The 26,668-nt window shown below is 49.7% G+C and overlaps 1 protein-coding gene across 1 annotated transcript in view; it reads right to left on the bottom strand.

Moving 5' to 3' along the window:
* kif26ba (kinesin family member 26Ba) overlaps nt 1–26,668 on the bottom strand; it is a 525,292-nt gene that overhangs the window by 101,406 nt on the left and 397,218 nt on the right. The window contains exons 6-10 of the mRNA XM_070888651.1: nt 14,190–14,396; nt 11,852–11,945; nt 10,736–10,998; nt 8,096–8,279; nt 4,481–4,640 (exon numbers count right to left, since the gene is read on the bottom strand). Coding sequence (XP_070744752.1) covers nt 4,481–4,640; nt 8,096–8,279; nt 10,736–10,998; nt 11,852–11,945; nt 14,190–14,396 — 908 coding nt within the window. The remainder of the gene's footprint in view (nt 1–4,480; nt 4,641–8,095; nt 8,280–10,735; nt 10,999–11,851; nt 11,946–14,189; nt 14,397–26,668) is intronic.

Genomic DNA, 26,668 nt, shown 5'->3' with positions numbered 1-26,668 from the left:
CCAGCAGCAGGCTACCTCTTGCCATGAATAGTCTCTGCCTTGCGTGTTTACAAATGCCAGCCATTTGTAGAAGGTTCTAGACAGTGGAGACTGCCCAGATTTTTAAAATATCTGCAGGGGCGGGGTTAAGCTTAAAGCTACATTCGTCTTTGGTTAGACCCAGAACATATGCAATAGAGGAACAAAGCAAATCCAATTGTTTTTTTTAAATGAAGGCAATTTTAGGGTTCTTACCCAACCAGATACTGAGGGCTGTCGGGGAGCCAGGTAAGGGAGACAGCCGAGGGACCGATCGGAGTACGGATACGTGGTGGAGAGGGGGACAAGTACTCTTGAATTTAAATGGACACTGGGGTTATTTGAATCAAATATGGGCCTCATGTAAATGTAGACTGCGGAGACTGGAGTCGTCCAGCCAACCCTGTACACTGGAACACATGAACCAACCCTGAGCACAAGGGAGTGAGTGTTAGCCATGGACCTGAGGGATTACTATTCAGTGCAGTAGTTTCTGTGAGTATGATCTGTGAGATTAGGTAGGTTTCAGGACCCTGGTGCGAGTGGCCCTAATGTGCCAGATTGGGTTTGACAAACCCGGGCTGCTTTCGAACACGCTGAATGGAATCTTCGAACTTGGCCCACTTCATTTACCGAAGAGTGATTACCGAGCAATGGAGATCGAGGGGTACAAATTGCCCTCCGCCCAAAGTGGGGCACGCCTACTGTTTTTTAAAGTTTTGTTTTGTTTTTCCCATGGTGCGGTCTTCCGGTCGGGTGAGTGTCGGAAGTGCTCTCGCAGCGGGTCTGTCGTCCTGATCAGTCACCAGAGCCACGCTGACACGTCACACGTCTCTCCCCTTCAGTTAAAGGGGAGGGCTGCTGCGAACTCTGCAGCCACTTCAGTGGCACCCACTGGGCCACCAGGGAGGGTTTCGACCGGGCCAGTGGCCTGGCACTCAAGAGGGGGTGCCACGCTGCCTGTTGCCGTAATCGTCGGGCCGACCTGGCAGTCGGCCGACAAAAAAAAAATAAGATGGCGGCCGCGGCAGTGCGCCCTCCCGTTTAAGGGTGGCCGTGCAGCCATTTCACACAGGGTGCACCGACAGCAAAAGCTGTCGAGGGCACCGGCCGGTGGTAGGGCCTCTCCCGCGGGGCAACTTCGGGTAAGGGGCAATTTCGCGAGGGGGACTCCGCCAGACGGTAAGGGGTTGGTGCGTGCACGCCACGCCGGGAAAATGGGCGGAGCAGTCCCGGACACTGCTCTACTCCTGAGGGAGGGCAATTTCTAAAATGGCGGCCCCTCCACGGAAAGTTGCCGGCCATTCCGTGCCGGCCCATGGCCACCGCTTTCTGGCGGTCAGAAGCCTTATCGAGAGGAGCAATTTCAGCCCCTGAGTCTTCAGATTTCTTCTTTAGTTCCATCAATGGCAGTTTTGGGCCTAATGAATTCCTTAGAAGCCAAAGCTAAATTTTGACAAATCTTGACTGGAAACACCTCGCTCAATCAAACGGTGGCTAGAATTCCCGCTTATTCATCGTCCAAATCTATAGGCCTGACTGCTGTGTAATTGGAAACCACCTTCAGAGGCCAGTGACTGTTCCAGATAAATGGGCGTTCTGGGCGGCCGCCTAAAACAGGCGGCTAGGCCCCTTTATTATGCTAATTAGGGGCCTGGCACCTGTTGAAGGAGCCCTGTGGAAAGTTAGTTACCGATGAGTGGACCAGGTGTCGGGCTGGCTCAGCGGCTCCCAACGAAAGGTAAGTTTTGAGGTAAATTTAAACAATCCAGTTGAGCCAGAAGGAGCAAGAGGGTTCCCCCCACCTCCCCCCCAACCCCCAACTCCATGGTCTTTGCGATCACCGTCCCCTGTTGTCTGCTCCAACTGCCCCTCCCCCCCCCAACCCGGGACGTATCAACGACACGCAGCACTTGCAAATGCAGCTCGCACATAAAGCGTTAATGAGACCCGAGCCCCAATTTTGGGCCGGCCATGAGCCTCTCGAGTTCGAGTCCGAATATGTGCCCAGATGAATGTTGCTGGTGTTCTGTGCTGAGTTATGTGATCTCATCTCGGGACAGTGATGGTGCTGGTGGGAGGGAGGAGGCCACAATTGACCACAGTGTCCTTGGGCCAGGAAGGGATCAAACTGGTCCACGCTCCCAGAACTTATTACTGTCCAGTGGCCTGCGGTGGGAAGTGCGACAAGGACTCTGCAGTTGAATAGCCTGCCAGCACCAACTTTCCTGATGTGCATTAACCGTTGTGCAAGGCCCCAGGCTGACACACGAACTTTAGAATCACCACCTCAGGGAGAGGTTAAGGAAACAGAACTTAGAGTGACGGCTTTGTCATATTGTGCACGTTAAACAGTGTATGTGGATGAATAATGTGGTGTGGTTTCAAGGTTGTGACAACTCTAAACTTGCATCAAACAGGGATCCCGCCAAGTTTGGTGAAAGATTCGCGTCATTTTTTTTCCCATTTGTTGCCATGACAGAACATTTACTGGCACGCGGGTCACTGCATCGAGTGCTTTTGTTCTCTGAAGGAACCCAAAGGATAATTGAGAGGAAGTTATTTGTTAAGCTTGTTGACACGTCCCATCTTCCAGATGCACTAATGGGACATGTGGATGGTGTGGGTGTGCTTATTCTCAAATGCAAGCCATGTTGATGGGAGGAGGATGCTGCATTGTTTAACAATCAATCTTTACAGTTTACAGGCTGCAGGAAACACTCCACTCAAATCCCACTCTCTGAGCACTAAAAGATAATGTTATTATACTCGGACGTGTCTAGTGTATCTCCACTTGGAGCTCCCATGCCACACATAAATATGAATAAACACACACACATTTATAAAAACAGACACACGCAGCCACACACATATTCCGCGCAGACACATGCACACATACACGCACAGGCACATGCAGTCACGCACACGTAGATGCACACATATCGACACACATACACACGCAGACACACGCAGAGACACACACACACACTCACAGGCACAGACACACATATACGCAGACACACGCACAGAGACACACAAGTACAAACACACATACACACACACAGACACACGCAGGCACGCACATAAAGATGCATATATACTGACACACATACAAAGACACAGAGTTGCACGAGGCTTTTGACAAGGTCCCACACAAGCGATTGGTGTGCAAAATTAAAGCACATGATATTGGGGGTAATGTACTGACATGGATAGAGAACTGGTTGGCAGACAGGAAGCAGAGAGTCGGGATAAACGGGTCCTTTTCAGAATGGCAGGCAGTGACTAGTGGGGTGCCACAGGGCTCAGTGCTGGGACCCCAGCTATTTATAATATACATTAATGATTTAGATGAAAGAATTGAGTGTAATATCTCCAAGTTTGCAGATGACACTAAGCCGGGTGGCGGTGTGAGCTGTGAGGAGGATGCTAAGAGGCTGCAGGATGACTTGGACAGGTTAGGTGAGTGGGCAAATGCATGGCAGATGCAGTATAATGTGGATAAATGTGAGGTTATCCACGTTGATGGCAAAAACACAAAAGCAGAATATTATCTGAATGGCGGCAGGTTAGGAAAAAGGGAGGTGCAACGAGACCTGGATGTCATGGTACACCAGTCATTGAAAGTTGGCATGCAGGTACAGCAGGCGGTGAAGAAGGCAAATGGTATGTTGGCCTTCAAAGCTAGGGGATTTGAGTATAAGAGCAGGGAAGTCTTACTGCAGTTGTACAGGGCCTTGGTGAGGCCTCACCTGGAATATTGTGTTCAGTTTTGGTCTCCTAATCTGAGGAAGGACGTTCTTGCTATTGAGGGAGTGAAACGAAGGTTCACCAGACTGATTCCCAGGATGGCAGGACTGACATATGAGGAGAGACTGGATCGACTGGGCCTGTATTCACTGCAGTTTAGAAGGATGAGAGGGGATCTCATAAAAACATATAAAATTCTGACGGGACTGGACAGGTTAGATGCAGGAAGAATGTTCCCGATGTTGTGAAAGTCCAGAACCAGAGGACACAGTCTAAGGATAAGGGGTAAACCATTTAGGACTGAGATGAGGAGAAACTTCTTCACTCAGAGAGTTGTTAATCTGTGAAATTTTCTACCGCAGAGAGTTGTTGGTGCCAGTTCATTGGATATATTCAAGAGGGAGTTAGATATGGCCCTTACGGCTGAAGGGATCAAGGGGTGTGGAGAGAAAGCAGGAATGGGGTACTGAAGTGAATGATCAGCCATGATCCTATTGAATGGTGATGCAGGCTCGAAGGGCCGAATAGCCTACTCCTGCACCTATTTTCTATGTTTCTATGTTTCACACACACATACACACACACTCACAGACACACATACACGCAGACACACGCACACATAGATACACACATACAGACACCGACACACACAAAGACACACAGTTACACACGCACTCACAGTCAGTGGCGAGAGAAGACCAACAATGCTTACTTGTAGGGAATGTGCTTGGTGCCGTTGACGAGAGCCAGGATGACGTTTCCCAGTGCGGACAGCGAGAGGCAGAGCCCAGAGCCCCCCTCACGACTTTTGCTCAGCACTTTTACACAGCTGCCCAAGTCAATGAGGTGTAAGCGGCTGCGACCTCCTGACACTGCCGGCGGAAGAGGATAAAAGAGATCAGATCAGTCAGTGATTCTATGACCATTAATGGCGTAAACCCTGCTGAAAGAATGGCTCCTCTTTAAGCCCCCCGAACGCTGATCAGACATTTATCAGTCGCCAGCCTGCAGTCTATTGGATGGGAACGCAGTAAACCAACACCATCTACCCTGAAGAAAAATATACTTCCTCTCCTTTAAAGGGCCCTTCCCAAACCAGGCAAAATAAACAGGCCACTGCTGTTTGTACAATACTGCTTTCACAACCCAAACTATCAACAGCTACAACCTGCCACTGGTCCTTTCCTGTGTGCTTCTGCTCGAAGGTGAAACTGCGGCAGCAATATTGTTAACACATGCGTTAAAGTACAACTTTTCTGTCCACTGTTTGAATAGTGATTATATTCTGAAAGAGAGGAGCTTGATACGATCATCGCAACAAACTCGTCAGGGGTATCGCATGGTGCGATCCCACTGGTTTTGTATCTGGTTCAATAGAGAGTGCCGAGGACATCCTCAATGACATTTGCTACGGAAAAGTCAGTCGGCTCGACACGGACAGAGAGCAGTCACTATTTAAACAGATAGTCGGCTTCAATAAACATGGGGAGAGACATTAACTGGACTGCCGGCTCACTCTCGCCCATCTTACACCACTGCACAAAATCTACCCCTGGTTCTTTCAGTGCTAGTTTCAAATTAGCAATTTCCTGCATTATGAAACTATCCGTCTTAATATAGAGACAATAATGGCTATCTGCATGTGATTACATCGCACTGACCTTATGGTGGGGGTTCAGGTTGGATCATAAACTGGGAGAAACAGGCCCGAGCAGTTCCCAAGACTCTCAAACCTCAGGGTGAGTTCACAGCTCGAAGCTGCTTCAGAACAGCTCTGCTACAGACTTATTTACATTGTTCCTGACAGCCCTCTGGTACATCGCCCAAGAGGATTATTCCTCACGAGTGAGCTATGGCCAGGATTGGTGGCAAGCTATTCGACTATGGATGGCCAGAGATTGTGCTTTCACTTTAACTGCACATCCACTTTTTCTCCAGCAGGGGTCGCCAGGGAACATGGAGTGATCAGTGAGGAACACTGAGGGATCACTGTGGGATCAATTGAGGGGGTCACTGAGGTGGGTTGGTACAGAGACACTATTTTCTCTGGTGAGGGAAATCTAGAACAAGGGGGCAGAATCTTAAAATTAGAGCTGGGCCGTGAAATCACTTTTCACACAAAGGGTAGTGGAAATCTGGAATCCTCTTCCTCAAAAAGCTGTGGAGGCTGGGTACATTAAAGCTGTCAGGACTGAGGTCAATATATTTTTGTTAAGCAAGGATATCAAGGGATATGGAGAATAGGTGGGAAAATGGAGCTGAGATACAGATCAGCCATGATCTAATTAAATGGTGGGCTATGCTTGAGGGGCTGAATGGCCTCCTCCTGTTCATAAGAACATAGGAATATAAGAATTAGGAACAAGAGTAGGCCATCTAGCCCCTCGAGCCTGCTCCGCCATTCAAAAAGATCATGGCTGATCTGGCCGTGGACTCAGCTCCACTTACCCGCCTGCTCCCCATAACCTTTAATTCCCTTATTGGTTAAAAATCTATCTATCTGTGATTTGAATACATTCAATGAGCTAGCCTCAACTGCTTCCTTGGGCAGAGAATTCCACAGATTCACAACCCTCTGGGAGAAGAAATTCCTTCTCAACTTGGTTTTAAATTGTCTCCCCCGTATTTTGAGGCTGTGCCCCCTAGTTCTAGTCTCCCCGACCAGTGGAAACAACCTCTCTGCCTCTATCTTGTCTATCCCTTTCATTATTTTAAATGTTTCTATAAGATCACCCCTCATCCTTCTGAACTCCAACGAGTAAAGACCCAGTCTACTCAATCTATCATCATAAGGTAACCCCCTCATCTCCGGAATCAGCCCAGTGAATCGTCTCTGTACCCCCTCCAAGGCTAGTATATCCTTCCTTAAGTAAGGTGACCAAAACTGCACGCAATACTCCAGGTGCGGCCTCACCAATACCCTATACAGTTGCAGCAGGACCTCCCTGCTTTTGTACTCCATCCCTCTCGCAATGAAGGCCAACATTCCATTCGTCTTCCTGATTACCTGCTGCACCTGCAAACTAACTTTTTGGGATTCATACACAAGGACCCCCAGGTCCCTCTGCACCGCAGCATGTTGTAATTTCGCCCCATTCAAATAATATTCCCTTTTACTGTTTTTTTTTTCCAAGGTGGATGACCTCACATTTTCCGACATTGTATTCCATCTCCCAAACCTTAGCCCATTCGCTTAACCTATCTAAATCTCTTTGCAGCCTCTCTGTGTCCTCTACATAACCCGCTTTCCCACTAATCTTTGTATCATCTGCAAATTTTGTTACACTACACTCTGTCCCCTCTTCCAGGTCATCTATGTATATTGTAAACAGTTGTGGTCCCAGCACCGATCCCTGTGGCACACCACTAACCACCGATTTCCAACCCGAAAAGGACCTATTTATCCCGACTCTCTGCTTTCTGTTAGTCAGCCAATTCTCGATCCATGCTAATACATTTCCTCTGACTCCGCGTACCTTTATCTTCCTATGGTAACAGGCTCGAGGGGTTTAATGGCCTCCTCCTGTTCCTATGGTGACAGGCTCGAGGGGCTGAATGACCTCCTCCTGTTCCTATGGCCCTATTCCCGCCCGTCCCTACTTTAACTGGGCCCTTTTTTTAGGCGGCCGCGCCTTGACTCAGATGGAAGCCTCATTGAGACATGCAGATCGGGGTACTCTGTTGCCCCTCTGAGTGAAACCTGCCGGGGAAGATGGGTAGGCTCTAAAAAGTACGTTTTAAACTCGTCTTTGCCTGGACTTTCCCCTGTGGGGCCAGGAGGAGCTTGGCAGGGAACGTCTAGGCCTCTGCTGCCACGAGCCTGCCCCCCCCCCCATGGCCTGCTGCCTGTTTCTGCCCATATTGGGCAGGCTGCTGGCCTAGAGGTTGAAACAGCCTAGCCCTCAAATTTGACAGTTGTCCCACTCCCCGGCCACCCTGATCCCACTCCCAGTTAATATCATTTCCCCCCCCCCACCCCCCAATAATGTAACTATAGTCCACACTACTCCCAATGCCCTCTGCAGTGACCACCAAGCAAATCAATCACTCAACAATAAGGCCCAGCATTCTATTTTTGAGGCACATTAGCGATGGGTGCTTGCCATTGTCACCCACAAACCTGAGAGCAATTATTTTAAAAAAACACTGGTCTCGTTATCCAAGAGGAAAATTATCCAGCATTTCCTCCCGCCGGCTAACTATTCGGGGCCCATGCTGGAGAGTGCATAGGCGGTGGGTAAACGGTTTGGTGCAGCACCAGTGCCATAGTCAGCGCTCAGCGAGGGCCTGGGCCGACAAGAAAGGACACAAGGGGACGCGAGCTTACTTCCTCCCTTGCCGCTCTTCTCCATGCGGTACTGGTAGATGTGCAAAGTGAACAACATGTGGGAGTTCCGCAGGTCCTCCTCCTCGCACTCGGGCCTGCTGCTCCGGCGCGAAGCGATGGCGGCGTCCAAGAAGGCGGCAGCCTTCTCCGCGGTGGGCGCACGGAGCTCGCTCTGGTTCTGGAGCTGTCAAAAAAGAAACACATGCAGTGGCAGGATGGAAACGTGTGTTAAACTGCGACCAACAGCAACGGCTTCATGGAATCATAGAATGGTTACAGCGCAGGAGAAGGCCATTCAGCCTGTGCTGACTCTCAGCTAGTCCCACTCCCCCCGCCATTTCCCCGTAGCCCTGCAGTTTTATCCCTTCAGATACTTATCCAACCCCCTTTTGAAAGATAAAATTGAGTCTGCCTCCACCGCCCTTTCAGGCAGTGCATTCCACTCGCTGTGTAAAAAATGTTGTTCTTACATCGCCTTTGGTTCTTTTGCCAATCACCTTAAATTTGTACCGTGCCTTTAACACAGTAAAATGTCGCAAGGCATTTCACAGAAGCGTTATCAAACAAAATCACATAAGGAGATATTAGGACAGGTGACCAAACGCTTGGTCAAAGATGTAGGTCTTAAGAAGCGTCTTAAAGTTGGAGAGAGAGGTAGAGAGGCGGAGTGGTTTAGGGCGGGAATTCCAGAGTTTGGGCCCAGGCAGCTGAAGGCACGGCCACCAATGGTGGAGTGATTAAAATCGGGGTTGTGCAAGAGGCCAGAACTGGAGGAGCACAGCTATCTCGAAGAGTTGTGGGGCTCGAGAAGGTTACAGAGACAGGGAGGGGCAAGGCCATGGGGGGGGGGGGGATTTGAAAAAGGTGAGATTTTTAAAATCAAGGCGTTGTCAGACCAGGAGCCAGTGTAGGTCAGCGAGCACAGGGGTGATGTGTGAACGGGACGATGTTGCGAGTTAGGACACGGGCATCAGAGTTTTGGATGAGCTCAAGTTTATGGAGGGTAGAACGTGGGAGGCCATCAGGAGATCATTGGAATTGTCAAGTCTAGAGTAGATAAAGACGCAGGTGCATGGGAACCGGAGGAGGCCATTCAGCCCCTCGAGCCTTTTCCACCATTCAATTAAATCATGGCTGATCTGTATCTTAACTCCATCTACCCGCCTTGGTTCCAGATCCCAAATACCCATATCGAACAAAAATCTGTCCATCTGTTTTGAAATTTTCAATTGACCTCCAGCCTCAACAGCTTTTAGGGGGACGAGAGTTCCAGATTTCCACTACCCTTTGTGTATGAGAGATTAAAAGGAGAACACAATATACTCTTAGCTCATCATAATGGTTTACTCTTTAAAAATTCAGTTTCTGATAATGTATGAATGTATTATATTAGCTCTCTAACGTTATCTCATCATCATCATAGGTAGTCCCTCGAATCGAGGATGACCTGCTTCCACATCAAAAAGTTCACAGGTGTTTCAATGAAGGACCTAAAATTCCAGGTCTCAAACTAAATCTTGAAGGGTGGAAGATGTCTGTGCGTGGATTTTTTTAACGTGTGGTGGCCGTTGCACACCAGCCATCACACGGGCTTGAGAGAGCTAGGTCTTGGTCCAGTGGCAAGGATTAACCAAGACGACTGGAGACCAGCTCAGCTGCACGGACCTAGTATGCGCACATATCGCAGTGTGGGCTGGCCCGTGCTGCCCCTGGGCCCTCGCCTCTTCTGGGCCCCGAACTCACACCTCTCCTGGGCCCCGATCACGTCCCTCTACAATCTCTCGCCGCTCCTTCGCCCCGACCTCGCCGCTCCTGCTGTACCTGCCCACGCTCCAATCACCGACCTGGACCTTGGTGACGTCCCTCTTCACTGCCGAAAGACCTTATGCCACCTATCACTCGTTGAATTTTATCCTGGTCATACGCGTTTTTCTCAAGTAGCTGCGTACAGATATCGGCGCAAAACTGGAACTTGCGCCGTATGAAATAGCTCCAGGCTAAAAACATGGGATCCATGAACAAACCCATCTTATTCTAACCAAACTGCCGTACGGGGAGCGGGTACAGGGTCGATGGCAGCCGTTATCTACAGCATAGACATAGAGGAGATGTTTCCATTTGTGGGGGAACCAAAACTAGGGCTTTAAATACAAGGTAGTCACTAAAAAGTCCAATAGGGAATTCGGGAGAAACCTCTTTACCCAGAGAGTAGTTAGAATGTGTCACTTGCTACCACAGGGAGTAGTTGAGGCGAATAACACAGATGCATTTAAGGGGAAGCTAGATAAGCACGTGAGGGGGAAAGCAATAGAAGGTTATGCTGATAGGGTGAGATGAAGTAAAGTCGGAGGAGACTCATATGGAACATAAACACTGCATGGACCAGTTGAGCCAAATGGAAGCTTTGAGGCCTCAGCTGTAATACCCATCCATGGTAGCTTAACAACGCATACTATCTGCGTCCTCATATAAAGAACAGGCACTTGGAGGCCACCCGCGGAACTGCCCGAGTCTCCATTTTCAGAAGAAGAAATGTTTTGATTTTAAAAAAGACCACACGGTCTGGGACAGTCTGAGCAAGTTTAGAGTTAGGCACCAGCTACCAAGCCTGCACTTTTGCTCCGTGTAACAATGTATTACCTGCATGCCACAGATCGGGTCCTCGCAGAGGTAGACTCCAGGTGACTGGCCGTCCTGCAGGCTGCCTGTAGCTACCTCGGACAGCAGGTCCTTCAGGTTTTCTTCCTTCCCCCAGACCTCTACCGCAGAGACCCTGACTGAGAATCGAGCTCCTGTCTTTTCTTTCCTCTCATTGATCAGTTTGAAGAGCCACGAGATAGCGCAGGGGATTATGCCAAGATTCTGCATGGAGTCATCTTTCCCGATCATGGTGTATGATTTTCCTGTCACAGCACAAAAAAAAATCAAACCACTTCTGAGTTCAAAGTGCAACATGGAACAGAACGACAGTTTCTAATACAGATTTATGATCGGGAGAGACCTCACCCGATGCTGTGGCTTAAAATAGAAAGAAGTGCCATTTGCCCTCTGAACCTTTATTCAGAACCAGTCTTGTCACAAAATTTCCCTTTCAGATGATTGCCTGTCGGGGCGTTCTTCTGGTGGACTGATGTTCTGGCCCTTGGAGGCCACCAGAGATAAGTGCAGACGTCCCACGATATGTTGCACTACCTCAGAGTTTAACCATTATTACATCTCAATTCGTCCTCAGTGTTAGGCCTCAATCACAGCACCAACTCCAAATACAGTTCAGTGCTGCTCAGGCTCTTGTTAGGCTGGAAAAGATGGGAAATGAGGAATGACCTGCAATATTGGGGCTGTTGCTCAACAGCAAGCTTCCAACATTTCAAAGCCTTGCAAGCGAACAGCTATCTTATTCTCAGCTTTTGAAGCTGATTTCAATCATTTCCATTTAGTTGTAAATGGGATTGAACAACCAATTGATGAAACCGAGGTCTCCAGTGCAGGGTAAAATTGAAAGCTTCCCCCCCTCCCCCTGCCCCACGCCCCCCCCCCCCCCCCGAGACCTCTGGGTAAGATATTTTCCCTCAGCTCCCCTCCCCAAAACTAAAGTCATTCCCCCCCCCCACCCCCCACCGTGATCGCTCACCGGGCAAATGCACGTTATGGTGAGGGTTTTCATCTCAGCAGAGTAATGTCAGTGACCAGTTTAATCCCCCAAGTTGTGTGCGGGTAACTGTTTGTCAATTGACTGTAATGAAAGCTCGTACTAACCTAGCTTGGTGTGCCCGAAACAGAACACGCAGCCATCCGCACCATTCACCACGGACTGGATGACTTCCGCTACTGTCCCTGCGCATACTTCAGCCTGTTGTAAAAAATAAAAAGGAGTTACCTTGAATGTACAGCACAGAAAGAGGCCATTCGGCCCAACTGGTCCGTGCCAGTGTTTATGTTCCACACGAGCCTCCTCCTACCCTACTTCATCTCACCCCATCAACATATCCTTTTATTCCTTTCTCCCTCGCGTACTTACCTAGCTTTCCTTTAAATGCATCTATGCTAGTTTTATAATTAGTATCATATATTTAATACGTAGTTCCTGCATTTGTGATAAGCATAACTGTTGAACTGGTTCGGTTAAAACGCCAGTGACAGGATCCATGTTTAGTTCTTGGTGATTAACAGACGTTCACCGTCCAGAGATGTGATATTTCACCGAGCTGAAGCTTAACATCAGAATTCACAGGTATGAAATATTATAATAGTGGTGTGAGTTCGTTTGAGATGAGGTTTGTGATAAGGTAGTTTGATAGGTTGGATGGAGAGAAACTTTTTCCATGGATGGGGGAGTCCAGGACAAGGGAACATAACCTTAAAATCAGAGCCAGGCCGTTCAGGAGAAAAGGTAGGAAACACCTCTTTATGTCTGGAACTCTGCCACAAAAAGCAGTAGATGCTAGCTCCATTAATCATTTTAAATCTGAGATCCATGGATTTTCGCTAGACAGGGTTCTCCCCCAAAGGGTTGTGGATGCTCAGTCGTTGTATATTCAAGACTGAGATCAATAGATTCTTGGATACTATGGGAATCAAGGGATATGGGGATCACGTAGAAGATCAGCCATGGTCGTATTGAATGGCAGAGCAGGCTCGAGGGGTCATATGGCCTACTCCGGTTCCTAATTCTTATGTTGCAGTATGGAGCTTAAGGCAGGTGAAAGGAGTTAAGATACAGATCAGCCTTGTTCTCATTGAATGGCGGGACAGGCTCGAGGGGCTGAACGGCCTACTCCTGTTCCGAATGTAACAGGCTCGAGGGGCTGAACGGCCTACTCCTATTCCGAATGTAACAGGCTCGAGGGGCTGAACGGCCTACTCCTATTCCGAATGTAACAGGCTCAAGGGTCTGAACGGCCTACTTCTGTTCCGAATGTAACAGGCTCGAGGGGCTGAACGGCCTACTCCTATTCCGAATGTAACAGGCTCGAGGGGCTGAACGGCCTACTCCTGTTCCGAATGTAACAGGCTCAAGGGTCTGAACGGCCTACTCCTGTTCCAAATGTAACAGGCTCAAGGCACTGAACGGCCTACTCCTGTTCCAAATGTAACAGGCTCAAGGCACTGAACGGCCTACTCCTGTTCCAAATGTAACAGGCTCAAGGCACTGAACGGCCTACTCCTGTTCCTAATGTAACAGGCTCGAGGGTCTGAATGGCCTACTCCTGTTCCGAATATAACAGGCTCAAGGGTCTGAACGGCCTGCTCCTGTTCCGAATGTAACAGGCTCGAGGGGTTGAACGGCCTACTCCTGTTCCGAATGTAACAGGCTCAAGGGTCTGAACGGCCTACTCCTGTTCCAAATGTAACAGGCTCAAGGCACTGAATGGCCTACTCCTGTTCCTAATGTAACAGGCCCAAGGGTCTGAACGGCCTACTCCTGTTCCTAATGTAACAGGCCCAAGGGTCTGAGTGGCCTACTCCTGTTCCTAATGTAATAGGCTCAAGGGTCTGAACGGCCTACTCCTGTTCCTAATGTAACAGGCTCAAGGGTCTGAACGGCCTGCTCCTGTTCCTAATGTAACAAGCTCGAGGGGCTGAACGGCCTGCTCCTGTTCCTAATGTAACAGACTCGAGGGGCTGAATGGCCCGCTCCTGTTCCTAATGTAACAGGCCCAAGGGACTGAATGGCCTGCTCCTGTTCCGAATGTAACAGGCTCGAGGGGCTGAACGGCCTGCTCCTGTTCCTAATGTAACAAGCTCGAGGGGTTGAACGGCCTACTCCTGTTCCTAATGTAACAGGCTCGAGGGGCTGGATGGCCTACTCCTGTTCCGAATGTAACAGGCTCGAGGGGCTGAATGGCCTACTCCTGTTCCGAATGTAACAGGCTTGAGGGGCTGAATGGCCTACTCCTGTTCCAATGAATGTGTACAGACAAAATAGCCCCATGCCACGTTTTATAAAACCTCGATGTGTGCTGCATTAAACCACGCCCCATGCCCATAAAGGGTGCAGGAACTTGTAGCCTCGAGTGCGACACAAAGGGATTTAAGGGCAGTGTGGTATTTTGGCTGCGTGGTTAAAACAGAACGCGGCTACGCTGCCACTGACCTGTGAAGAGTCCTGCGGGAAGACAGCGTCGAAAGCAAACATCTTTGGCGGCACCAAACCGCCTCTCTTCTGCGAGGAATTCTGGAGCCCGTTAACCGGAGGGTCGTACAGTGTGATCTGCTTTTTGCGAGGGTCGACTTTAAAGAAGCAGCTAGATTCGGAGGTGTCCCCCACCGAGGCCGGACAGATTCGCAGCATGACCTTTACCTGTCGGGCAGGGAAAGAAGAAAATAAAACACCCGCGTAGTGTTCGAAGCAGGATAAGGCCGGCCTTTTACGCCGCTCTTTTAAAACACGGCATTCATTCTACAGGACATTTCACTGCATTCGCCACTGCCACCAGCCCCTTCCCCTACACAACCTACATCATCACAGCTAGGGTTACCAACCCTCCAGGATTGTCCTGGAGTCTCCAGGAATTAGTCACTGGACACTGCTGCAAGCAAAATCCGGGAGAAAAGTCATGAGAGCATTCAAAAAAAGTGTTTATCTCATTTTCTTTGAACATTTCCATTTATTAGTTATAAAGATATTGGAGAGTTGGGGAAAAGACTGTTTGACTGACAGTCAAGAATCATCCAATCGGGTAACACAGAGTCTGCTTGCTTTTCTATTGGCCGTGGGAAGGCTGTAGGTCATGTGACTGAACCTCCAGGAATACATCCCAACAGAGTTGGCAACACGAATGCGGCCTTCGCGTTCAGGCTCTACGCCTGGTTTTCACAGTTTGCGCCTCAAAGTCGGTAGGCCTAAAAAAAAGACAAAACTGCTGAGTCCATGACAGCTTGACCTGACTGAAGGCAGCTAATTGGCCAGCTTCTAGTTCATTTCTTTGGAGTTTACGTTATATTTCATCACAGCTTAAATCTAGCTGCAAACCACTGGCATCTGTTCACCTATGTGCACACGGTAAGAAAGTAGTGAGAGAGAGAAAAAGAGGGAGAATTTTGCCATAAATGAACAACAACTTGCATTTATACAGCGCTTTTAACATAGTAACTTCACAGAAACATAATCAAACCACACTGGATATCGAGCCAATAGTGTTCTAGTGGAAGTTGTTGTGACCTGGAACTTGCTGCCTGATAGGCTGGTGGAGCAGATTCAATAGTAACTATCAAAAGGGAATTGGATAAATACTTGAGAAGGAAACATTTGCAGGGCTATGGGGGGTGGGACTAATTTGATGGCTCTTTCAATGAGCTGGCACAGACATGATAGGCCGAATGGCCTCCTTCTGTGCCGTAGGATTCAATGGTTTGAGTGCTAGCAGACTCTTGGCCTTCCATATTGGAACTCCTGGTGATCTAATGGAGGCTCTTCACTTCCTGTTCATGTCAACTCAAAGTCAGAGACTCTGGGCTGGATTTTCCTGAATCTGCCCCGGGTGGATCGGGCCGAGATTTCTGCCTGCCACCCTGACCTGGCCATGACCCAAACCGGTTTCTTCCTTAGGCTTCATCACAAGAAGGCAGAGCGGGCTCCAATTGGGACCTCCAGCGCCAAGCGCTCTTGCAGAGAGCCGGCACGGGCTCGATGGGCCGAATGGCCTCCTGTGCTGTGACCATTCTATGATTCTAAGAGGGAGCCTGCCATTGGCTGGGAGGAAGGTGCGGGGAAACTCCGCACCCGAGGAGGCGGAGTGCAGCATAACGTGGGGACAGGTGTCTCACAGATCGGAAGGCAACATCCATGTTAGGCCTCGGACTGAGCTGGTGGGGGAGGGGGGTCGGTGGAAGGGGTCTAATGCTGGGAGCTGGGGAAGGGCTTAACTCCAGTAGCTGGGGCTTAACGAGGGTGCTGAGGGGAGGGAGAATACTGCTGAATACTGGGCCCTTTCTCTCTGCTGCTGATACAAGGGACCACTGTGGCCCCCTCTTCTGGTGGTCACTGGAGGGGGGGGCGCAGTGGTGACGTGGGTGGAATGCAGGGAAATCAGACCGCTTGCTGGGCTCTGTCTCCTCATAGGCTTGGATGAGGTGACGTGTGATCACTTTTTTCCCGTTGGGAGTCAGGGAAAGCTGGATAGAGGTTGGAGCGACGATGTAGCGCTAGGCCTTATCACTGAATTACCCCACCTTTTCCACCAATCTCCCACCTTGTTTGCAGCGGGATAGCAGAGGAAAATCCAGGTCTCTGAAATTGTAACTCTCAGCCAATCCGCCTTCCAAAGTGATACTTTTCCCCCATTTTCCTCCCTCTGCTCTTCTCCTGAATGCACTGGCTCTCCACTGTGGATTTGGTTGCATAAGCTTCCAGCCTCCCTCTGGTATCCCGTCGGCCACTGCTCATGTGGGGTCCTTGACGATGAGCGCTTGCCAGCTATTCAACTGCAGGGGGCATGTTTGGCAAGTCGAAATCTTGTCCTCGCCCAATCTGCTCCAGCAAGAGTCAATGAATTATTGTTCGTTGACGCTTGTGCAAAAATTGGCAATGTGCAAATTGGCTGCCACTTTCCTGACAGCATAGCAGAGAAACACTACAAAAGTACTTCACTAGCTGTGAAGCGCTTTGGGACATCCTGAGGTCATGAAGGGTGCTATATAAATGCAAGTCCTTTTTTCAGAACGCTGTCAGTCGGTGCATTCAGGAGAGGAGGTGAGAAATGGAGTAAATTGGGAAGTGGAGGGAGCGCCGGGGAAAATCAGCACAAAAGAAATGCCAGTGAGAAATACATCTGTGAAGTGCCATCAAATAAAATAGCGGACTATCAGAGAACTCTTTAAAAAGCTCTGACATTTAATATTTCATGGTCGCAATTCATTTCTTGGCTCAATCTTCCCAGCGAGTGGAGTAGATTAAAACTGCCTCTTCACGCTCCACATCCTGCATGCCCTTTTGCCTTCTTTCAGACATTACATTTCTATACTAATCGATTGCAATTAAATAGCTTAAAAGAAACCAGTTACAATTAAAAAGGCTGCTCATGCATACTGCCAGAAGCATGACTTCCAGCCATGATTATTCTGATTTACAACAGCACCAACTTGTACCTCACCCTATCAAACAGAAAGGGCTCTTTTTTAAAAAAGTTTTGTTCAGTCCTGGTCGTTCAAGGACTGCGGCAGTCTCGCTCCCATAACAATCATTAGTGCGTCTGTCAAGCCTACAATTTAGGAAAATTCTTACATGATGTTGAAGCCCAAGAACATGCGCTTGTTTTCTTTAGAAGTGGGGAGACTTTGAGGTGCCCTAATTGAAGTTAGGGGCAATTTGCCTGGATCAAAGTTAAAAGTTTTGGAAGTTGGAAATGAAATGCTTTCAGAGCAAAAGGGCTGTGGAATTATAGAGTCTGTGTCAGCTGTGGCTCGGTGGGTAGCACTCTCGCCTCTGAGTCAGAAGGTTGTTGTGGGTTCAAGTCCCACTCCAGGAACTTGAACTCAAAAATCTCAGCTGACGCTCCAGTGCAGTGCTGAGGGAGTGCTGCACTGTCGGAGGTGCTGTCTTTCGAGTGAGACGTTAAACCGAGGCCCCGTCTGCTCTCTCAGGTGGATGTAAAAGATCCCATAGCACTATTTCGAAGAAGAGCAGGGGAGTTATCCCCGGTGTCCTGGCCAATATTTATCCCTCAATCAACATCACAAAAACAGATTATCTAGTCATTATCACATTGCTGTTTGTGGGAGCTTGCTGTGTGCAAGTTGGCTGCTGCATTTCCCACATTACAACAGTGACTACACTTCAAAAGTACTTCATTGGCTGTAAAGCGCTTTGAGACGCCCGGTGGCTGTGAAAGGCGCTATATAAATGCAAGTCTTTCTTTCTTTCGAGCAGAGAAGGCCATTGAAGTGAAGAATATAAATGGGTTTAAGGAGCAATTAGATATATTTCTGGAAAGAGAAGGGATTGAGTACAGTAAGAAGGTGGAACAGCAGAGATCTATGGGAAATACAACGGCTTTGTTAAGTCCCAACAATCATTTCCTGCCCTTGCGTTCCCTCCCACTGCAGAACTTCCATTCACTTTTTAACCAATAGATTCTATGAAGTGGCAGGTTAGCTGCAGATCTCTGTCTGGGCTCCCTCGTCCACTTAACAACCTCCGTGTCCCGTGAGCTAGATAACGTGCCTTCCACAGCAATGAATCATTTACCAGGAGTCCACCAGGAACCACATCCTCGAAGTTTCCGCCTGCAATATTAGTTTGTGAGCACTTATCGGCCCCAAGTTTCCACATGATTTGCTCCTGATTCTTAGGAGCAACTGGTGTAGAACAGAGTATCTTAGAAATCGGAATTCTCTTCATTTAGTTTGCTCCAGTTCTAGTCAGTTAGAACAGTTTCACTTTGGAACAGAATTTTTTTTTCAAAAAGGGGCGTGTCCGGCTACTTACGCCTGATTTCAAAGTTTCTTGAGTGAAAACTTACTCCAAGCTAACTTAGAATGGAGTAAGTGAAGATTTTTGTACGCTCGAAAAAACCTTGTCTACACTTTAGAAAATCAGGCGTAGGTTACAAATCAGGCGTAGGGAATGGTGGGGGGGGGTTTAAAGGGAAGTTTACAAACATTAAAAACTTCAGTTTTACAAATAAAGAGCCATCATCAATAATAAATGATAAATACATCAATAAATCAACCAATAAATCAATCAAAAAAATTAATAAGAAATAAAACATTTTTAAATCAATAAATTAAACATTTTCTTCTTACCGACTGCAGCACCGGGAGCCCTCCAACAGCGTGCTGGGATACCCCCCCCCCAGTATGTCTCTGTCAGTGTCTCTATCTCTCTGTCTGTCTGTGTGTGTCTCTCATTCTCTGTCTGTCAGTGTCTGTGTTTCTGACAGCGAGGGGAGGGGGGAGAGAGGGTGGGAGCAGAGGGAGGGAAGTGGGAGGGATGGGGGAGAAGGGGGAGGGAGGCTGAATGGGCCGGGCTCGAGACTTCGGACAGGGCCCGTCCCCAGCACCAGATTTACAGGTAGGTGGCGTTGGGTTGGGTCGGGGGGAGCGCGGGTCGGGGGGGGGGGGGGTGGGAGGGAGGTCGGTTCGGTTCGGGTCGGGGGGAGGGAGGGAGAGGGAGGTCAGGTCGGGGGGAGGGAGGTCAGGTCGGGGGGAGGGAGGTCAGGTCGGATCCAGTCCGGGGGCGGAGGGGGAAGCGGGAGTCGGGTCGGGTCCGGGGGCGGAGGGGGAAGCGGGAGTCAGGTTGGTGTCAGGTCCGGTCCGGAGGCGGAGGCGGGGGCGGGGGGGAAGCGGGAGTTGGGTCGGTGTCGGGTCCGGAGGCGGGGGCAGGGGGCGGGGAGCGGGAGTCAGGTCAGATCCGGGGGCGGGGGGGAAGCGGGAGTCAGGTCGGGGGGAGGGAGGTCAGGTCGGATCCAGTCCGGGGGCGGGGGGGAGCGAGAGTCGGGTCGGTGTCGGGTCCGGTCCGGAGGCGGGGTCGGGGGGGGGGGCAGAGCGGGAGTCAGGTCAGGTCTGGGGGCGGGGGGGGGAAGCGGGAGTCAGGTCGGTGTCGGGACCGGTCCGGAGGCGGGGGTGGGGGGGGGGGGGGGGGAGCGAGAGTCAGGTCAGGTCTGGGGGCGGGGGGGGGAAGCGGGAGTCAGGTCGGTGTCGGGACCGGTCCGGGGCGGGGGGGGGGGGAGGGAAGCGGGAGTCAGGTCGCTGTCGGGTCCGGTCCGGAGGCGGGAAGCGGGAGTCGAGTCGGGTCGGGTCCGGGGGGGGCGGTGGAAGTCAGGTCGGTGTCGGGTCCGGTCCGGAGGCGGGAAGCGGGAGTCGAGTCGGGTCAGGAGGAAGCAGGAGCTGGCCGTGGGAGGAGCCTTATTCACGCAGCCCCAGTGAGGCCATTGGGCCAGGGCTAGGGGCTGCGTGCTTCGGGCCCCTCCCACACAGTTTTGGGCGCCTGGAGCTACTGCACTTGCGTGCCCACTTTAGCGCGCATGTGCAGAGGTCCCGGCACTGTTTTCAGCGCAGGGACCTGGCTCCGCCCCCTACAGCTCCTGCCAGAGGACCTGCAGGGAGGTGGAGAATACGGAGGGTTTTTTTAGGCGCACTTTGTGGCGCGAAAAACGGGTGTCCAGGTCGGGACTGCGCCGTTCTAGGCGCGGCTCGAAACTTGGGCCCAACGTAGCTGTACGACAAACTTCTGTACTTTAAAAAAAAAACGTGAATCCCCCCCTCTTTACCCCACCATGGGCAGCACAACCTTCAGCCACCTGTTTTCCTAACGTTTGGAATTCTTTTCCTGACCTGTCCGCCTCCGTCTCCTACTTTGAATACCTTGCCAAAGTCCATCTCTCCACCCAAGCTGTTTGTACCCCTCCGATCCTCGCCCTTTCTGGCCCACTGTCCATTTTGCTAATGGCTTTCTGTGAAGCACCTTGGGTTATTTCTTAGGTTAAAGGCACTATGTAAAATTATTGCTGTCGTTATCCTAACAGAAATGGGAACCTGCTGAAGAGAAACTTTTCTGTTAAACCAGAAGACAGAGGAAGGTGATACAAGTGTGTTAGCGGATTCTTCATTAATATCTCAGTTAATTATAAGCTTAACATTAAGAACTGGGTGTTCTGCAATTTCTGATTGCTTTTTATTTATAATGTAACATCGATAAGAATTGTTAGGAACAGGAAGGGGCTATTAAAACTAAAAGACTTGCCTTTGTATGACGCTTTTCATGCCCTCAGAACATCCCAAAGCGCTTTACAACCAATAAAATACTTTTGAAGTGTCGTCAATGCAGCAGCCAATTTGCGCACAGCAAGCTCCCACAAACAGCAACGCGATAATGACGAGATAATGTGTTTTAGTGATGTTGGTTGAGGGATAAATATTGGGCTGGACACTGGGAAGAACTCCCCTGCTCTTCTTCAAAATAGTGCCTCGGGATCTTTTACGTCCACCTGAGAGAGCAGACGGGGCCTCAGTTCAACGTCTCATCCGAAAGACAGCATCTCTAACTGTGCAGCGCTCCCTCAATACTGCACTGGAGTGTCAGCCTGGATTTTGTGCTCAAGTCTTTACAGTGGGTTCTCTTTTCCAGAGATCTAACCCTATTTAATAACCATTGTTCTCACCAAAACCCTCAATCTCTTCTCTCCTTAGAAATACATTTCATTGCTCTTCGATCTCACTTACACTGGCCACTTCAATGGTCTTCCCTGGAAATGTATCCCAAAACTCTCATTACTCTTTGGATGGAAAATCTTCTGCCTGATTCCCATTCTTACTTTTAAGCTTGATCCCTTGATATTTGACTGCTTCACCATTCTGAACAATTTGTTTGGATCAATTTTGCCCATTCAGGACACAATCATGAAGTTTAAAATGTTTCATTCGATTGTTAGTGTGATTTGGTACATTGTAGGAACAGAATTCTGCCGTGTGACTGTGGGACTGGTTGGGGTGGAAATCTGGTCAAATGTGGAACAAAATAACAACTACTTTCATTTTTGTCTCGTGTCCCTTGCTTTGAGGGATTTTACCGGGGCGTAGAAGGACACCCAGCACAAGATGGGGAAAGTTCAGAGGTGGAAGGTCAACACAACACTGGTTAAAGAGATGTGTTTTTAAGAAGCCATTAAAGGTAGGCAGGCAAAGTGGGTCAGAGAGAGATTTCTAAAGAATACAGGTGAAGTGACTGAAGGATTGCCTCTATCAGTCAAGCACAGGGGTGAGCAGAAGTGAGCTGTAACCCAGAGCTGGAGAACTAGAGGGTGAAAGCTGTGACACACAGTTAAATCGTAGAATCACAGAATGGTTTCAGTACAGAAGGAGGCCATTCGGCCCGTCGAGCCCGTGCTGGCTTTCAGGGCAGTGAATTCCAGATCCTAATCACTTACTGCGTAAAAAAGTTTTCCTCATGTCGTCTTTGGTTCTTTTGCCAATCACCTTAAATCTGTGTCCTCTGGTTCTCGACCCTTCGGCCAATGGGAACAGTTTCACTCTATCTACTCTGTCCAGATCCCCCATGATTTTGAACACCTCGATCAAATCTCCTCTCAACCTTCTCTGCTCTAAAGAGAACAACCCCCAGCTTCTCCAGTCTATCCACATAACTGAAGTCCCTCATCACTGGAATCATTCTCGTAAATCTGGTCTGCACCCTCTCTAAGGCCTTCACATCCTTCCTAAAGTGCGGTGCCCAGAATTGGACACAGGACTCCAGCTGAAGCTGAACCAGTGTTTTATACAGGTTCATATTGATGAAGATTGTGCACCCGCTTGTATATTCTCCCGACTTTCGCCCCGCCATTGGTGGCCGTGCCTTCAGCTGCCTTGGTCCCACTCTCTGGAATACCCCTCCCAAACATCTCTGCCTCTTCACCTCCCTCCCCTCCTTTAACCACCCCCACCTTAAAACCCACCTCTTTGATCATGCGTTTGGTCAATCCTCCTAATCTCTCCTTCATTGGATCAGCATCTGCTTTTGCCTCTGTGAGATGCCTTGGGACATTTTTCTATCTTTAACGTTAATTAATTGCACAGATAAGGTGGAGGTAAGGCGGGGAGACCACTATTCACTTACTAGAAGCAAACAGCTGAAAGCATTCAGCGAACAATGAATACAGTGGATTAGAAATGTTTAATTTCTATTTACTTAGCCAGAAATATACACTCATCAGGTAGTTGAGTGAAATATTCATAATATTGAATAGCACTCAAAGAGCCGCATCACAGAACGAGCGGTTAGCTTTGAATAGCCTTTGTTTAAAGTTATTGTTTGACAGCAAAACCTCCCTCTAATTCATAGTTCACAACCACAAAGCGCCTGTCAGAGAAAACCTCGTAACAAGCCTTTGGTTGGTAACTACAGGTTAGGGAGTTGAGCTGTTTGTCACACAGCCATCCCATTTACTGTTCCTGACAACAGGAGCAAGACAGTCCGCTACCCCGATATTGAAACTGGATGCTGTGCACTTCAGGCCAATGGAAGACTAACTAGCCCGAGTACAAGACGGCACTTTGCATCAATGCTCTACACTGCTCTACTTATAAGTCGATGCTCTCTCAGCAATATTCTTGCATTTTAAAGTGCGGTGTCTCTGGGACACTGTCTGAGACTGTTTGGGAGCTGGTGCTGTCTGGGACACTTTCTGGGACACTGTGCTGTCTGGGACACTGTCTGGGACACAGTGCTGCCTGGGACATGGTGCTGTCTGGGACACGGTGCTGTCTGGGACACTGTCTGGGACACTGTGCTGTCTGGGACACTGTCTGGGATACAGTGCTGTCTGGGACACTGTGCTGCCTGGGACACGGTGCTGCCTGGGACACGGTGCTGCCTGGGACACGGTGCTGTCTGGGACACTGTGCTGTCTGGGACACTGTGCTGCCTGGGACACTGTCTGGGACACTGCCTGGGTCACTGTCTGGAACACTATCTGGGATACTGTCTGGGAAATGGTGCTACCTGGGTCACTGTCTGGTACCCGGTGCTGTCTGGAACATTGCCTGGGTCACTGTCTGGGACACTACCTGGGACACTGTCTGGGAAATGGTGCTGCCTGGGTCACTGTCTGGTACCCGATGCTGTCTGGGACACTGTCTGGGTCACTGTCTGGGGCACTACCTGGGACACTGTCTGAGACTGTCTGGGACACGGTGCTGTCTGGGACACTGTCTGGGACACTGTGCTGTCTGGGACACTGTGCTGCCTGGGACACTGTCTGGGACACTGCCTGGGTCACTGTCTGGAACACTATCTGGGATACTGTCTGGGAAATGGTGCTGCCTGGGTCACTGTCTGGTACCCGGTGCTGTCTGGAACATTGCCTGGGTCACTGTCTGGGACACTACCTGGGACACTGTCTGGGAAATGGTGCTGCCTGGGTCACTGTCTGGTACCCGATGCTGTCTGGGACACTGTCTGGGTCACTGTCTGGGGCACTACCTGGGACACTGTCTGAGACTGTCTGGGACATGGTGCTGGCTGGGTCACTGTCTGGGACACTGTCTGAGACTGTCTGGGACATGGTGCTGTCTGGGTCACTGTCTGGGACACTGTCTGAGACTGTCTGGGACATGGTGCTGTCTGGGAAACTGTCTGGGAGATGGTGCTGTCTGGGACACTGTCTGGGACTGTCTGGGAGATGGTGCTGTCTGGGTCTTTGTCTGGGACACTGTCTAAGACTGTCTGGGACATGGTGCTGTCTGGGACACTGTCTGGGACACTGACTGGGAGATGGTGCTGTCTGGGACACTGTCTGGGACTGTCTGGGAGATGGTGCTGTCTGGGTCATTGTCTGGGACACTGTCTAAGACTGTCTGGGACATGGTGCTGTCTGGGACACTGTCTGGGACACTGACTGGGAGATGGTGCTGTCTGGGACACTGTCTGGGACTGGGTGCTGTCTGGGACACTGTCTGGGATTCGGTGCTGTCTGGGACACTGTCTGGGACTGGGTGCTGTCTGGGACACTGTCTGGGACTGGGTGCTGTCTGGGACACTGTCTGGGATTCGGTGCTGTCTGGGACACTGTCTAGGACTGGGTGCTGTCTGGGACACTGTCTGGGATTTGGTGCTGTCAGGGACACTGTCTGGGATTGCCTGGGACCCGGTGCTGTCTGGGACACTGTCTGAGACTGTCTGGGAGATGGTGCTGTCTGGGAGACGGTGTTGTGAAAGAGTTGTTGATTACTCTCGGCACATTGATTGATGCTGGAATTTCCTGACATCTGGTGAACACTCAGTGAATAAAGCCAGTCCTTCAAACTAAATCTTCCAATTATTGAAGTGACTAATCTGCAAGTTAGACCAGGAACAGAGAACACATGTAGCATTTTTCTGTGGTTGGCATGTTTTCAATGAGCGCTTTATTTACTGGTTTCCCAAATTTGTTGATGAAACCATCCTGTAATATCCTCTCGGCTCAATCACATGAATGTGGTACATTCACACCACAAGTCCAGTGCAGCAACTGAGTTAAACATGTGCACTGCAAATTGTACGCCAAGGCCCAAAGTGACTCGAAGGAATAGTAATGAGCCCATTGCTGATCTCTGATGCCTATCCACAGTCGAGAGGAGGGAGAGAGGAGGGAGAGAGAAGGGAGAGAGGAGTTAGTGTCAGAAAAGTTGGCCGATCTTTCCTCTCCCTAATCCAGGGACAATAGGATTATATTAATTATATAACATATAAATCCAGGGGGGATATATTTTTACTCTGCGAGTTGCTGTGATCGGGAATGCACTGCCTGAAAGGGTGGTGGAAGCAGATTCAATAGTAACATTCAAACGGGAATTGGATATATTACAAAAAAGGAGACATTTGCAGGGCTACGGGGTAAGAGCAGGGGGAGTGGGACTAATTGGATAACTCTTACGAAGAGCCGGCATTGACACGATGGGATGAATGGCCTCCTTCTGTGCTGGATCATTCTATGTACACGCCACCACCATTTACAGCAAGAGATATCGGGACAGTGCAGGCAAGTGAAGTTGAGGTAGAAGATCAGCCATGATCTCTGAATGGCAGAGCTGGCTCGGGAGACCCAATGGCCTACTCCCGCTCCTATTTGTTATGTTCAGCTGAGACTTTCTAAATGAGCACAGGCCCGATATAGCACTAGACCTTCCTAGTCTATGCAGCTCAGTACACCACGTGGCGCACTGTTGATTCATATGCTAATACTTTGAACATTTTTGATCATCATGTCGTTATCTTAAAGTTACATTAAGGGATGACATTATTTGGCTTTAAACGAACATTCTTACTTACTATCAGTCAGGAGCCATGAGTCTCAGCTATGAGAGAAAGACCAGCCCATTCCCTTGGGAGTATTTACACCCCACCGATGTATCCAAGGACCTGCAGATATATCCTCCAACAAGCGAGAATCTGACATTCAACGGCATTACTGTCGCCGAATCCCCCACCATCAATATCCTGGGGGTCACCATTGACCAGAAACTTAACTTGGCTAGCCACATAAATACTGTGGCTACAAGAGCGGGTCAGAGGCTGGGTATTCTGCAGTGAGTGTCTCATCTCCTGACTCCCCAAAGCTTTTCCGCCATCTATAAGGCACAAGTCAGGAGTGTGATAGAATACTCTCCACTTGCCTGGATGAGTGCAGCTCCAACAACACTCAAGAAGCTTGACACCATCCAGGACAAAGCAGCCCGTTTGATTGGCAGCCCATCCAGCACCTTAAACATTCACTCCTTCCACCACCGGCACACCGTGACTGCAGTGTGTACCATCTATAAGATGCTCTGCAGCAACTCGCCAAGACTTCTTCGACAGCACCTCCACCAGCTAGAAGGACAAGGGCAGCAGGCACATGGGAGCACCACTGTCTCCAAGTTCCTCTCCAAGTCACACACCATCCTGACTTGGAAATATATTGCCGTTCCTTCATCGTCGCTGGATCAAAATTCTGGAACACCCAACCTAACAGCACTGTGGGAGTGCCTTCACCACACAGACTACAGCGGTTCAAGAAGGCGGCTCACCACCACCTTCTCAAGGGCAATTAGGGATGGGCAATAAATGCTGGCCTTGCCAGAGATGCCCACATTCCACGAACGAATAAAATAAATTTTAAA

This window comes from Pristiophorus japonicus, chromosome 9 (assembly GCF_044704955.1).
Source record: "Pristiophorus japonicus isolate sPriJap1 chromosome 9, sPriJap1.hap1, whole genome shotgun sequence".
NCBI lineage: Eukaryota > Metazoa > Chordata > Chondrichthyes > Pristiophoridae > Pristiophorus > Pristiophorus japonicus.
This window is presented reverse-complemented; position numbering and strand designations above follow the sequence as displayed.